The sequence below is a fragment of the Passer domesticus genome, chromosome 22 (genome assembly GCF_036417665.1).
Source record: "Passer domesticus isolate bPasDom1 chromosome 22, bPasDom1.hap1, whole genome shotgun sequence".
NCBI classification, from domain to species: Eukaryota; Metazoa; Chordata; class Aves; order Passeriformes; family Passeridae; genus Passer; species Passer domesticus.
The window spans coordinates 192,717-207,259 of NC_087495.1; the positions used below are offsets into that span (position 1 = coordinate 192,717).

Below are 14,543 nucleotides of genomic sequence, written 5' to 3' on the forward strand. Positions count from 1 at the left end.
GGAACATCTGTCTTTTCCTGGACGAGGTTTTGTCCAACATGATTATGATGAACTTTGAAAGGAGACAAAGGGACTCTGCTGCGGGCAAGAAAAAAGAGTATAAGAACTGTCCCTGCAGAACAGCAGGTGTGGACGAAGGGGGGTTCGGTGCAATAGACGCCGGATCTGCATCCACCCAGCCTGTATCCCAGGGTCTGTGCTGTCATTTTATTGGTGGCTGTTTGGACTGTCGCGGTCGCGAATAAATTTTTATTTTTTAATTTTTAATACTATTGGGTCCATTTTTATTTTTACTTATAACAGAAAATGTGACCTCTGAAGAAAACATGCACAGCAGGGGTCATGGGCCTGCATAGGGGAGTAAAAATCAGCTTAAATTAGTAAATACCCAATTAGGCACAAGTCAGCTCTGAATTACTGGGAAATGGGAGAAAATAGGGAGACTTCAGATATGAGGGTTCATAAGAGGGCCCGTAAGTGGAAGATGCTGGTGGCATTTCAGCCTGGGAAGAGACTTGTGGAGGGGCCAAGCTGGATTCCCAAGGATTTAACCTGAAGAAATTTGTAAGACCACATCCCCACCTTTGAGAGCAACATGTGGCAAAAGACACAATATATTTAGCTGGGAGGGCAAGAACTGTTGAGGATGGGGAAGAGGCTCCTGCCACACTGCAGAAGTGGCTCTGAACCAGCATTGGAGGGGACTGGTCCAGATGGGGAGTGAGGGGAGATCAAAGAGACAGTTCCAGAAAGATGCCCATGATTTAAAATATTTTAATATCTCCAAGTCACAATTTTAAGTACAAATAGCAAAAAAAAAAAAAAAAAAAAAAAAGGGATTAAAAAATCCCCACCTGTCCCATTTCCAAGGCCATGCATGCATCCCATGGAAAAGTTAATGAAATTTATATTAATAGAATAAAAAACACTTTACAAAATTCTTTACACTGAAATATAAAAAGGCCTTTTTAGTGTGTGGGGTTTTTTGGTGGGGGGGAAGGGGTTGTTTTTGTTTTAAAGCACAAGGTTCCTTTTCAATCCTTACTGCAGGGGCTTTGGTTGATGTTTTTCGGATCCCAAAATCTGGGTTCAGCACCTGATGGGTGATGCCAGCCTACAAGCACTGCTCTCCCCTGAGGTGTGCAAGACAATTTTACAGGGGAACCGCAACTTAAAAGAGATAAAGGCAGTTAATGCCAGGGAGAAAGAGAGAAATCAGCCCCCTCACCCACAGGGAAAATAGCATTATTTCTCCTTCAGCACAGCCAGGGACTGCAGCGGCGGCTGGCCTCAAAGGAAAACCCGGCTGGCTGTGGCCAGCGTCACCGGCAGCACTGGGGCGCACTCCTATGCCCACGCGAGGTTGGGAGAGCACCTAAGGCTTTGCAGCCTTATAGTGACGAGGATTTCCAGGTGAGGAACAGAGACTGCAATCCGCAGGAAGGAACGAGACGGACTCCAGCCGTGTCACAGTCCGGTTTATTCCAGGGAAGACACGAGCCAAGAGACCAATAGCTGCGCCTGACAGCGCCTTTTGAAGGGTAGCCAACAACCAATCAGGGATTCAGGGGGGCGTAACAAACCTTGAACTGACAACTAAATTAACCAATGGGAGTGGAAGTGGGGAGTGTCTCTGGCCCCTGAGCCAATCACCCGATGGCCTGGCTGGAAGATTCTAGAAAATGGGGCTTGGCCTCCGAGTGATGGATGGGGGTCCAGGGAGGGGTTCAGGTGGATACATTGCCAAACAGGGAGGGGAGAGGGATGACAGACAGGGTGATTAAAAAAGAAAAAGAGGGAGTGCCCCAGGGCTAGACCATGTATAAAACTCGGGGGTGCGGGGAGCAAACCAACGCGCCCCAACATCTCCCCCTTTTTTGTTTTAAAGGAAAAACAAGGAAAATAACTATAATAGCTTAAAAACTGTCCTCCGAGTATCCGTCCACATCAGGGTGATCGGTCATCTGTGCAAATTCAAAGTCCTCTTTTCCAAATCTCCATTCTTCCTCCGCTGCCACTCGGTTGACTTCTACCGGGGACGTTAACTTTAACAAAAGTCTTTTCAAAGCCTTCCAGATAATAGATACAGTAATCAAAATCAACAATATAACAAACAAAATTAAGACAACAGTCTTCAGGACAGATGAAACCCATCCCGACAACCCCAATCCTGCGAACATGTTTCCCAACCAATCTGAAGAATCCTCTTTTATTTGCTTTATCATTTCTTTCATTTTATCAATCGAGATTCGGACGTCCTCGGCCTTGGATGACAAATTCATGCAACAGAGCCCCTCGAACTCGTCACAACGATGGTCGTGGAGCAGCAATAGAAAATCTATTGCTGCTCGGTTTTGTAACGTTGCCTGCCTTGTTATCTCCTCGTCTGCTAAGAGGTCACTGAGCGCGGTTGATGTAAGATTGGCTTGCTTAGCAACCCAGCACTCCAGGTGGCCTAATTCACCCAGAGCTTGAGCGACGGCCACCCAGGGAAGAAAGGTGATCCATGCTACCTCCTCTGGTTTACCCCAATGCACAATTTCTTCGTCGCAAGTGTTATCCAAATTAGCTAAATCTCTCTTTGTCCGATTGGAATTTGCTGCGACCTTTATTTTCTGCCAATCCGTAATTTGACTTTTGCTGGGTGTAAACAGCGTCAACCGGCCAATGGTGCACGGACCTCCGAGAAGGCGAGAGGGGATGCCTTGCCAAGCTCGGTTCCCACAAATCAAAAACAAACCATTGGGAAGGGACTTGGGTTTATCATCAGATGTGATGGGGATGGTAATTTGGAACAGGGAAGAGCACCAATTCCCGGCGGTGTGATTTGATGATATGATTGGTGTATACGATTTATTATCTTGACCCGGGAATGGGAAAAACTGAAAACAAAAATGGGCTGTGGAGGAACCGAGCAACGTAAACTCAGGTGGTTCGGATTTTGATTGATTTAAACGATTGGAAAACTTCCTCCAGGCGATATTAGGGTAGAGATTGGAGGGGCGATTGATTTTATTGTTAAATAAGGGTTCAAAAGAGGTATAAAGGGAGGCGGGCAACTCATCTGGAGGAGTTGGGATCCCCACAAGGCAGGTGGACAAGGGGTCTGCTGCAGTTGCGGTGGTTAGGCAGATGCTGTCTTGGCCGAGGGCGCCGGCGAGGGTTCTCCAGACGTTCTTTTTGGGTTGGGGAACAACCCATGGTTGAGATGACGGCAGCACGGCACACAAAACGACAATGGTTGCGATGTTAACGAGCAGCAGGATGGATTTTGCTCGGGTGGTCATGGTATGAGCTCTGCAATAAAACATATGAAAGGATTAAGAAATATAATTAAAGGGGAAGGTCTAGCTCTGGGAGAAGATCAAGATCATTAATAAAAGGCTTCCATTTTCTCCGCCAGCATGCCTCCTCAACCTGTCGTGCAACACTCACCGCTGAGGTCCTCTTTGGGACAAACGGCCGGACCCATTTGGATGGCACCCATTTCAAGCCTGAAGGGGTGGAGACGCATGCGTATCCCCTCCCCCAGGTTACTAAATCAAATGGGCCTTCCGTCTTCCAGGTCTCAGGATCTCTCACCATAACAGGCGGTCTGGCTCGCAGTTGCAGCGTCTCGTTCTGTCCAAAGTGCCTTACTATCGGTGGATTTAAGTTGTTAAATGAGCAATTTAAAAAATTGATGGTATAAAGTGCCCTGGCAAGGCGGATCTGTGGAGGATCCATCTTCATCGCCAAATGTTGCTGACTCAAAACCTTTTTCAGGCTCTGATGGGTCCTTTCCACCATGGCTTGGCCTGTCGGGGAATGGGGGATGCCAGTTTTGTGTTCAATTCCCCATTGCTGCAGGAAGCTTCGCAACTCCCTGGACTTGTACGCAGGGCCGTTATCTGTTTTTATACACTTTGGGATGCCCAGTACGGAGAAAGCCAATAGCAGGTGTTTCTTAACATCATTGGCCTTCTCCCCTGTGTGGGCAGAGGCATAAACTGCATTGGAAAAAGTATCAACGGAGACATGAACGAATGAGAGCCGTCCAAACTCCGTGACATGTGTTACATCCATCTGCCACATTTCGCAACTGAACAATCCACGGGGGTTAGTGCCTACGGAGATGGATGGGAGTTGGTACATTTGGCACTGGGGACATGTGGCCACGATTGCCTTGGCCTGTTCTCGCGTGATCTTAAACTGACGAACAAGACCAGGAGCATTTTGATGGAACAACTGGTGGCTGATCTTAGCCTGCTGGAACACGTCCGGGAGCGGGGTTACCTGGGCAGGAGCAGCAAGGGCATCGGCCCTCCTGTTTCCCTCCATGATGAACCCTGGCAGATCGGTGTGGGACCTGACATGCATCACATAGTAAGGTTGCTCTCGGTGGGAGACTAATCTAATAAGCTTTGAGAGCAAGATGAATAGCGTGTTGTTGGAAACCTCCTGCAGGACCGCATTTTCTGCACGGGATACCACTCCGGCTACATACGCTGAATCAGTAACCAAATTAAAGGGTTCAGAGAACTTCTCGAAGGCTCGGACGACAGCGTCCAACTCAGCTATTTGAGGTGATCCCTTGACCTCTTTAACATCAGCCTCCCACCGCTGAGTTCGAGGATCCCGCCAAGTCATCACTGACTTGTGGGATGCTCCAGACGCGTCAGTGAACACGGTCAAAGCCTTCAAAGGGGTTCGGCTCTGAACAGATTTTAGAGAAAGATGAAATTGAACTTCCGGATTGAAAATTTTGTGTGCCGGACGATGAATAGAAATTTGACCGGAGTAACTATCTAGTGCGAATTGCAGTGACTCATTTTCCTGCAACAGGTGTTCCAACATTGCTTTCGTCAGATGACCTGAACTTAACTGAATGGGAATGTGAATGCATTCGAAGTCCACACCTGCCAGCTCCCTGATCCGAAGGCGAGCCTTGCGGATCAGTTCTGCCACCAGCTCTTGTGGCCGTGTCATTCTTTTGGACCGGTGATGGCTAAGGAATACCCACTCTATGATTAAGAGGGGATCCTTAGGTCCCTGGTCCTTCCTGAATGATTTGTCCCATTGGAAAATCACCCCATGGAGATGTGGTAACTTTCCTAACACGATAAATTTGAATGGTAATTCTGGGATGCAACGATGAGCCTGGCGCTCAGAAATGGACGTCTGAATTTTTTCCAGTGCAGCTCGTGCCTCTGGGGTGAGGGTCCTTGGAGAACTTAGCTCCTCTCCCCCTTTCAATAAATTGAAAAGGGGGGCCAGGTCTTCAGTGGAGATGCCCAGCCAAGGTCTCACCCAATTCAAAGCTCCACACAGCTGCTGAACATCAGACAGAGTCCGAATGTGAGGCCGAATTGAGATTTTTTGGGGCACAATCGTGCGTCTGCCAATTTCAAGGCCCAGGTACTTCCAGGGCGGCATCCGTTGAATTTTTTCTTGTTGCAGCTCAAACCCTGCAGCAACCAATGAATTGATTGTCAGGTCAAGCGCATGGGTAAGCACGTCCTCGGTCGGAGCACAGACTAAAATGTCATCCATATAATGATGGATGATCGCCTCCGTCGCCACTGCACGTACTGGGGACAGCAAGGAAGAGACGTACCACTGGCAGATGACAGGACTATTTTTCATCCCTTGTGGGAGAACTCGCCAGTGGTATCTCTTCCTTGGGGCTTCCCGGTTTATGGTGGGAACCGAGAAGGCAAAACGTGGGGCATCGTCCGGGTGCAAGGGAATTTGAAAAAAGCAATCTTTGATGTCAATGATGGCCAGATGGTAATTTTGAGGGAGCATTGCAGGGGACGGCATCCCTGGTTGAAGAGACCCCATATCCTCGATGACATTATTAATTTGTCGAAGGTCGTGGAGGAGCCGCCATTTCTCCTTATTAGGTTTTTTAATGACGAACACCGGTGAGTTCCATGGTGACGTGGTCTCAACCAGGTGTCCCTTTTGCAGCTGTTCCTCCACGAGCTCCTGGAGCGCCTTCAATTTTTTGTTGGAAAGCGGCCACTGCTCTACCCAAACAGGAACATCCGTTTTCCAATTTAACTTTTGAGTAGGGCGCTCTTCAGTGGCCGCTGCCCGAAAAACCTGGGGAGCCGATGGAAGATCAATTTTGGCTCCCCACTGGGCAAGGAGGTCTCTTCCCCACAGGGGTTCCGCGTAGTCTAAAACAAACGGGCGGATCGATGCCAATTGCCCGTCGGGCCCCATAATTTGCACAATGCCCTTCGATTGCTTGGCCAATTGCACCCCTCCAACACCCTGGATCCTTCCAGCCACGTCCTGCAATTCCCACTGTGACGGCCATTCCTTTGCGGGAATGATCGTCACGTCTGCCCCAGTATCTAAAAGCCCATTCAATGTGGTAAAATCTCCCTCTTTCTGCAAGTGACATGTGAGTCTCGGCTTGTCCCTGGATAAAACCTGGGACCAGGCCACAACAGGTGTCAAAGTGTCTGAAGTGTTAAAAAGGTCTAACTCAGGAACAGGGATCGCTTGTGCTATCACCTGCCCTTTTGGTAGGAAGATGGGAGGGCGCGTGCAGTAGAGTGCAACGGAAAATTGATGTAAATCAGATGACAGAAGACCAGGCAAGATTGTGATGTGCTCTGGCGTGTGTTTTGTGTCTCCGACGACAACGTACTTACTCTTGATCCGCCACCAGGTACCTGGCACGTTCGGGCAGACTGAGACGTCTCTAAAGTCGGAGTCCTTGATGTAAAGGGAGTCCGTCAACTGCAGCCTGTATGGTGAGAAATTTGAGAAAGTTGTTAAGACTGGGCGTGTTAAAAATGGTGACATATCAATTGATCCATTATGTGTCAAGTCCGATGAGTGTTGCGAAACAAGCAGGCTTTGCTGGGAAGCCTGGTGGAAAGCTTCTTCTCTCCCTCCCCCCCTGCAAGATGGAGAAACGCCTGCCCTATTTATTTCTTGGCGCGGGGAGGAGGCGCGCTCACAAGTTAGTTTTTTGGCTGCTGATTGGCTCCCTGAGGCCTCTGATGATTCCTGAAGCTGATAAACTCTCGCCTCAAGGGGCAATCAGGCATCCAATGTCCAGGTTGATGACACAGATGACACGGCGCGTCCGTGCCGGGCGGTGGTCTGCGGACGGGACGCGGCGTACGAGGGTGAACAGGGGCAACAGCGACTTGAACCTCCCCAGGTCCAGCGGCGGCGACACGACGTGCAGGCGCTCGGGAACACTGATTAGGCTCCTCCGGGAGAACGGCCACCTTCCTCTCGCATACTTCAATCATCTGGGAAAGCTCTGGCGGCGGCTCGAGGGGAAGGCTGAGAATGGCGGCCTTACACGCGGAGTTGGCATTCGCGGCTGCCAGCTCGGCTAGAATTCCATCCCGGGTCACCTCGTCTCTGACCTGCATGTCAATTGCTTTGCGCAGACGCTCAACAAACAATAAAAAAGGTTCATTATCTGATTGCACGATTTTAGAATAATGTATTAAAGGAGCAGTAGGAGATCTTAAACTAAAAAACGCTTTCTGCGCCGCCAATGTGGTAGCTTTCAATGCCTCCGAAGGAATGTACCAGGCCTGATAATTCCCGTCGGCCCAGGCCCCCACTCCACTGAGGTGATCTGTTGTTAAGATTCCCCCTTCCGAATCTACGGCGGTGCTTTGATTGTCCCACAACGATGGTAAAGATTTAGAAATTTCTCTCTTCCATTTAGATTCCCAAACTACAAACTCAGTGGGATTCAAAAGACATGAAAAAATTCGCCGCAGATCGGCAGGGATAACTACAGCATCAGTGAGCGTGGCCTTCAAAATTCCCCGAAAAAATTCGCTGTCTCGAGTGTAATCTTTTTGGGCCTTACATAATTCTTTAATTGTGGAGTTTGGGAAAGGGGTCCACTGGGCCTGGGTCCTCCCCTCCGCCCCCGGATGGTAGACAACTGGGGCCGCAGAGAGCGTAGGCAGCGGCTCTGGGTCCCGACTCCCAGCCCCCCTCCCGGCACTCGATGGACCGTGGGAACCGGAAGGGGTAGCGTGGGAACCGGAAACTGGGGAGGAAGAGGAGGGACCGAGGACGGGGGCGGGGACTGGTGGTATTGTCCTCGCCTTGGAGGCGTGGTACCTGGGAGGAGCTGGTCGAGGAGGAGGAGTCGCAGAGGGAGGAGCAATGGGAGGAGACAAGGGCGGAGCGGAAGGAGGAGGGGATGACATAAAAGAGGAGGGGTCAGATTGATTGAAGGGATTGTGGGGAGAGAGAAAAGGATTGTGGGAAGAAGAAGTTTTGGCGGGAAAAGCCATGCGACCTCCGCCATTTTGTGATTCACCGGCGCCATCTTGCGCCAGTGAATCCTCAGAGGGTGAAGGAGAAGGGGGAGGACAGAACCGAACCGAACGTTTTGAACCGCGGAGAACGTGAACCGGGGAAAAGGGAGGGTTGGATAAATCCCGAGGAGTCTGGCCAGGACTCCTCCGGCGGGGGGATTGGGCATTCTGAAGAGAGCCAGGGAGGTGGTATGAACCCTGCGCGGTGCTGTCGCGGGCTGCCCTCTTCAGAATCCCGGACTTAGGGGTAGAGGGTAGGGAATGAGGGGTAGGGTAGGGAGAACCGTACGAACTGGGGACTGAACAACTTGTGGTTGGCTGCTGTTCCAATTCCTTCTGAACTCTCAAGAGGTCCCGAATTTGAGAGCACAAAAATGTGACCTTTAGCATCCTAGAATCCCCCGAACGGCACATACTTTCCGCTTTCAAACAGACATGGGACCAAAACACGTAATTAACAATCTGTTCGGGGGTGGTGGCAGGGAACTGGGAGAGCAGCCAGGCAACTAAATTTTTTATTTCCTTTTTACTAACATTTTCAAACCCCCCAACGACAAGAATCCCTTGAACTTTAAGAATAAGTCTCTTCTGGGTTGTGGAGACCTTGGCACCCATCTTAAGATGTTACAACCACAACCCAAACCACCCAACCTCGGAGGGAAAAAGGAGCAAAGAAAGGGGACCACCAACCGAACCCCGTCGCTGGACACCACCAGCTGGTGAAAATGACCTGCAGGATTTGACGAGAACCCGTAGAAACAGGTGAGGACGGACGAAACCGTCAACAAAAAGGCAACAGAAATTTAAAAAGACGGGGGTGAAAGAAGGGTGAGAACTCACACTCGGTGGTGAATCCGGGAAAAGGTCCGAGGAGGGTGGATCCTGCGGCGGGACCGACTCCTGGGGTGCGAGGAGCTGCCGATCCCAATCCTCGGGGAGCGCCACCCACTAAAACGGGGTCTGCTCACCCAGAGGTAGCTTGACGGCCAGTGAGGTATAAGTCCAAATCCAACGGAGCGTGTCCTGGGATCTGGAAACCTCGTCCGTGGGTTCCGGCGATGTTCCCGGCGGCCCCACGTTGGGCGCCAAACTGCAGCGGCGGCTGGCCTCAAAGGAAAACCCGGCTGGCTGTGGCCAGCGTCACCGGCAGCACTGGGGCGCACTCCTATGCCCACGCGAGGTTGGGAGAGCACCTAAGGCTTTGCAGCCTTATAGTGACGAGGATTTCCAGGTGAGGAACAGAGACTGCAATCCGCAGGAAGGAACGAGACGGACTCCAGCCGTGTCACAGTCCGGTTTATTCCAGGGAAGACACGAGCCAAGAGACCAATAGCTGCGCCTGACAGCGCCTTTTGAAGGGTAGCCAACAACCAATCAGGGATTCAGGGGGGCGTAACAAACCTTGAACTGACAACTAAATTAACCAATGGGAGTGGAAGTGGGGAGTGTCTCTGGCCCCTGAGCCAATCACCCGATGGCCTGGCTGGAAGATTCTAGAAAATGGGGCTTGGCCTCCGAGTGATGGATGGGGGTCCAGGGAGGGGTTCAGGTGGATACATTGCCAAACAGGGAGGGGAGAGGGATGACAGACAGGGTGATTAAAAAAGAAAAAGAGGGAGTGCCCCAGGGCTAGACCATGTATAAAACTCGGGGGTGCGGGGAGCAAACCAACGCGCCCCAACAAGGGACCCAGACCCGGGCATGGGCATAATATCAAATAGAGGGGAAGGAAATAAAACAGATGGAAAGAAAATAAAAAGGAGAAAAGTAGAGTAAAATAAAATACAGCAAAATAAAACAGAAGAGAAAATAAAGTAAAATAAAATAAAATAAAGCAAAATAAAATAAAATAAAGCAAAATAAAACAGAGCAATCCAAAATTTTAAAAACTCAGCTTTCTCTTCATATTTGGGTTTAAAAATAAAACTAAAAAATAGATAATGAAGCTGTTTGGATAATTTCCAGTGTCCTTCCCTGTGGGTTGGTTGGCGCAACACCTGCAGCAGGGCTGGAGTACAGAGAGTTTGGAGGATTAACAGATTAAATTTGAGCTTTGGCAGTTGCAAAACAATTAATAGCCGTAGAACAGAGGTACAAAGTGATGGAGGCAATTAGCAGGTTGTGTTTGGAACCTTCACTGTCTGCTCTAGGGGATCCTGGCGGGGAAGAGGGATTTGGACCCAGCAGGAAGGCACCAAAATTCAGGGCTCTGTCTATCTGCCACTCAAAACAGTTGTGTTGGGCACCAAAACTAAAAACAAATCATTTGTGTTCAGAGTCCCTTTTTGCTGCTTTAATTTGCCCAAACCCATTTATTGTTTAACAAGGCACAGCCTGGTCCTGGACAGGAACGAGTCCAAGGCAGGTTTGGGCTGGCAGAGCTCAGCTGGAGCAACTGGCCTCCAGGCAGGAATCAATAATAATTAATAATAATTTTAAAGTGTTGCTTTTCAGTAGCAATGAGGCAGGGTAATGCTGCACCCTAAAAGCATCCCTCTGCCAAAAGCATGGTGTGGGATGCTTGAATCCTGAGTTGGGCTGGTGCTGTTAGAAGTGAAAACCTCATCCAAGGAAAACCAAACACTGGCTTTCCTCCCCGCTTGCTCCTGAAAACAGGATGTGGGAGAGGGGTGGCCATGGTACAAAGCACTTCTGTGCAGCACCCCCCATGGGATTGGCCAATTGGCTCTGTGTCCCTGTGCCACTGGCATCAGCCTCCCAGCATCACCCCCACAGAATCCCTGTGACAGACAGACATGGCCTGGCCACATTGTGGAGCTGGGGGTGCCACCGTGCCCAGCTGAGGAGAACACGGCAATGATGGATATGGGAGGTGTGACACTTAAAATCTCTACTTTAGAGGCGGGTACTGAAAATGGTGCCGAAACCTGGAAGATAAGAAGGAGAAAGATCTCACAGGGCATTCAGGGTCCAGGCAGGGTGGGAACACCAGGGTCTTGCCTCTTTTTGGGAGGGAAGGGAGACACTGGGCAGCAGGAGTGCAGGGTTGGGTTCAGATATACTCGCGGGCTGTGGAGGGCTGTGACTGCTGATGGTACTGCTGTCCTCGGCGCGCCTTGGCAGGGCAGGAGCAGCACAGGAGGGACCCCCCCAACATGGAAAGGCTGGCGGCCCCCCAGCCCACGAAGAGAGCAGAGCCGAATTCGTACCTGTGATGAAAGGGGTGAGGGAGCATCAGGGAGAGGCAGAGAGGTACAGGTGCAAACTGAGATGGGCTGGATGCTTGAAGCCCTGATGAGGTATTCAAGGTGATGTCAAGGCAGGTTTTGGTTCTTCCCTTTCCATCCTCATCTTTCCTGTTGGCTGTATCCAGCTACCACATGTCCCCATCTTTTAATCCTCCCCTGGGCTGAAATTCCACATGTGCACCACTACCCAGTCCCAGCTGGTAACAGCTAAAGCTTTAGCATCAGGGACGTCTTCTGCAAGGTGGACTGGCAGAGGTCCCACCGATGGGGCACATTGGCCCACAACGCTGTGTCTCACCAAAACCAGCAAGGAAAAGTCCAATGGGAAGTGCAGGGACAAGACAGGATTCTGAAGGGCACTTCCCTGAGCCAGGCTCTTACCTAGCATTGATGGGGATGGTGCTCTCTCTGAAGAACTCATAGGTCACCTGTGTTGCATACAACGACACGGCAGCCAGTGTGCACAGACCTGGGCACAGAATCATGGAATCACAGAATGTTTTGGGCTGGAAGGAACCTTTAAAGATCACCTGGTCCAAAGCCCCTGCAGTGCTAGGGTTGTCTAGCTGTTCCACTATACATCAAACATTGACTGTCAATGACATCCAGCCCTCACCAAACTGCTCCCCTTCCTCTATCAGTGTTGAAAAGGTGTTTGAGGATTCCTGCATCAGTTATGTATGAAGGCTAGAGCTGCCTTACCAGAGAGAATGAAGAGAACACCTCCAGCAACAGCTATGCGGCTTTTGGTGACAGGATCCTCCTCCCCAACTTTGGTGCATTTCATGCCCACCACGCTCACGATGATGCCAAAGAAGCCCAGGAGGAGAGAAATGACCATGAGAGCCCGGCATGTCTGGATGTGAACTGCAAAGGGGAAGAAAAACTGCTCCCAGCAGGTGCCTTTGACCACAGCTGGGCACTGGAAGCAAGGTCACTGTGTTCCATGCTGGTGATGGGTCTGTCCTTAACCCTGTCCTTGCTGTGTAGCTCCTATGTCGTATTGTCCCCACTTGGCAGATATGGGGAACTCAGCTCAGCTCAAGGCACTGCTCCCAACGCTTTCCCTGACCTTCCTCCCTTCCACCCTCATCCTGGTCATGACTGGGCTGGGCTAGGAAACACCTTGCCAGGAGCAGCACCACAGTCAGCAAATGCCAAAAGGGTGATGCACAGTCACGGAGCTGGCGGGGGGGGGGGGGGGGGGGGGGGGCGAGTGGCGGGAGGTGGGGTGGTTTGATGTCCCCATGGGGCACTCTTGGTATGTAAATGTGATGCCCACATTGGAGCCCCCACCTGCTGGAGCCAGGAGCATCCCAGCAACACAAAGGGGCTCAAACCCACAGGGCCAAGAGGGGCTCAGTCCTAGGATGGGGAGGTTGGGGCCCAAGATTCACAGATAGAAAGGGAAGCTTGGACCCACATCGAGGCTCAGCTCAGTGGATGAGTGGACCCAGACCCTCCTGAGGTGGGGGGTCAGATCTACAATAGGGGTGGGGGCAAGAAGGACTTGGACCTGAAAGTGACTCAGGCTCCAGGAAAAGCCAGAGGAGCTCAGATGCATAGGGGAAGGGGCATCCAGACGTGAAGAGGGTACAGACCTGTTGGGGATGTGTGTTCAAACTCATACAGGTGGGTTCAAACACGGAGAAGGGCTCAGAGCCATACGGGGGAAGGTGAAACCCACAGCGGGACTCAGACTTACAAAGGGGCAAGGGCATCTCAGGATCCCAGGGGAGCTCAGACCAAGGCGGAGACGGGAAACGGGGACTGCACCCAGGAAAGGAAGCGGGGTTCATCCTACGGGGCCCCGGGCTCCCGTACCCACCTTCGAGGGAGAGCAGCGAGTCGTGCAGGCGGCACTGCACCTGCCCGGTGCTCTGGGCGGCGCAGCTCATCCACAGCCCCTCGTGGAGCCCCACGGCCGTGATGATGGCGTCCCCGGCGTACGAGCTCTGCCGCCACTGCGGCAGCACGGCGGCCGCCAGCCCCGCCACCCAGCCGGCCAGCGCCGCCAGGTACCCGGCCAGCTCCCGCGCCCCGCCGCCCATCGCCGCCGCCGCGCCCGCCCCGCCCCGGCGGACGAGAGCGGCCGTGGGAGGAGGGAAAAGGCCGGAGGGGGGGCTCTCGGATCGGGGGGGATCGGGGCGGGGAGCAGGGCGATGTCGGGGGAGGATTTAAGGTAAAGGGAGAGATATGGGTATTGCGCGGGGAGATTTAGGTCCCGGGGGGGATTTTTTTGAGTCTTGCGCGGGAGAGTTGGGGCCAAGGGGATGGGTTACCTGGAGGTTAGGGGGAATTGGGTACTGGGAGGCAGGAATTAGAGACCTGAAGGGAAGAGCATTAAGTCTGAGGGGGAGATTTGAATCTGAGGAGAGTGATTTGGGGTTGGAGGCAAGGGATTTGAATCTTAGAAGGAAGAATGTGGTCTTAGGGGAAAGATTTGGGGCATAGAGGGTATTTGGGTCCTACAGGAGAGATTTGGGTCTTGAGAGAGATGGAAACCCCTTAAACGACAGTGGAGAGATAAGGGAAAATGGGGCTCCCCGACAGGAGGAGGGAGGGTGTTAATGGGAAGTTATCATCCTTGACCCTCTGCTGTGGGCTGGGAGCCCCCCAGAGGCCCCATGGGTCACTCCAGAAATTCAACAGGGAGAAGTGAAATGGTTCCATTCAATGAGGGAATTCAGGCACACCATGCCATCACGGCACCAACAAGAGAAGCCATTGTCAGTGGTGTACTGACTGTGGGGGTGTGGGGAACACGTGTCACCACCCTGGTGACACCAAGCCCATTGCAGCCCCAGGACCTGGCAATCGTTAACTGCCATGGCCTCATCAGCAGTCTGCTCACGCGCTCAGGCAGCTGGAGGTGGACACTGGGATGGTGGGCAGCGTCCATGGGGACTGTATGTTATCCTGGAGAAAAGATCCTCCAGATTCCCCCTTGCCCACCCCAATGGTGACTGGCCCTCCAAGTGAGATAGGGTTGCTGGGCGGCTGCACACGGGGCAGGATTTATTTGCCCACATTCCCG

At 51.8% G+C, this 14,543-nt stretch overlaps 1 protein-coding gene across 1 annotated transcript; it reads right to left on the bottom strand.

Annotated features, from left to right (window-relative positions):
- Positions 1-1,465: 1,465 nt before the first annotated feature.
- Positions 1,466-14,463, bottom strand: CLDN19 (claudin 19). Its single transcript, XM_064397006.1, has 4 exons — positions 13,335-14,463; positions 12,209-12,373; positions 11,888-11,975; positions 1,466-11,467 (listed from the first exon to the last, which is right to left on the bottom strand). Exons 1-4 carry the CDS (start codon positions 13,555-13,557, stop codon positions 11,311-11,313), a joined length of 633 nt encoding a protein of 210 aa, XP_064253076.1. The 5' UTR covers positions 13,558-14,463; the 3' UTR covers positions 1,466-11,310.
- Between the last annotated feature and the right edge of the window lie 80 nt (positions 14,464-14,543).

What these genes read in the sequence shown, in the direction of transcription:
- CLDN19 (XM_064397006.1), bottom strand. Translation starts at nt 13,557, where the DNA reads ATGGGCGGCGGGGCGCGGGAGCTGGCCGGGTACCTGGCGGCGCTGGCC. An exon ending in CTCGCTGCTCTCCCTCGAAG is followed by an intron (nt 12,374 to 13,334) that starts GTGGGTACGGGA and finishes TCCCCTTTGCAG; the next exon opens with TTCACATCCAGACATGCCGG. An exon ending in ACCATCCCCATCAATGCTAG is followed by an intron (nt 11,468 to 11,887) that starts GTAAGAGCCTGG and finishes CTTTCATCACAG; the next exon opens with GTACGAATTCGGCTCTGCTC.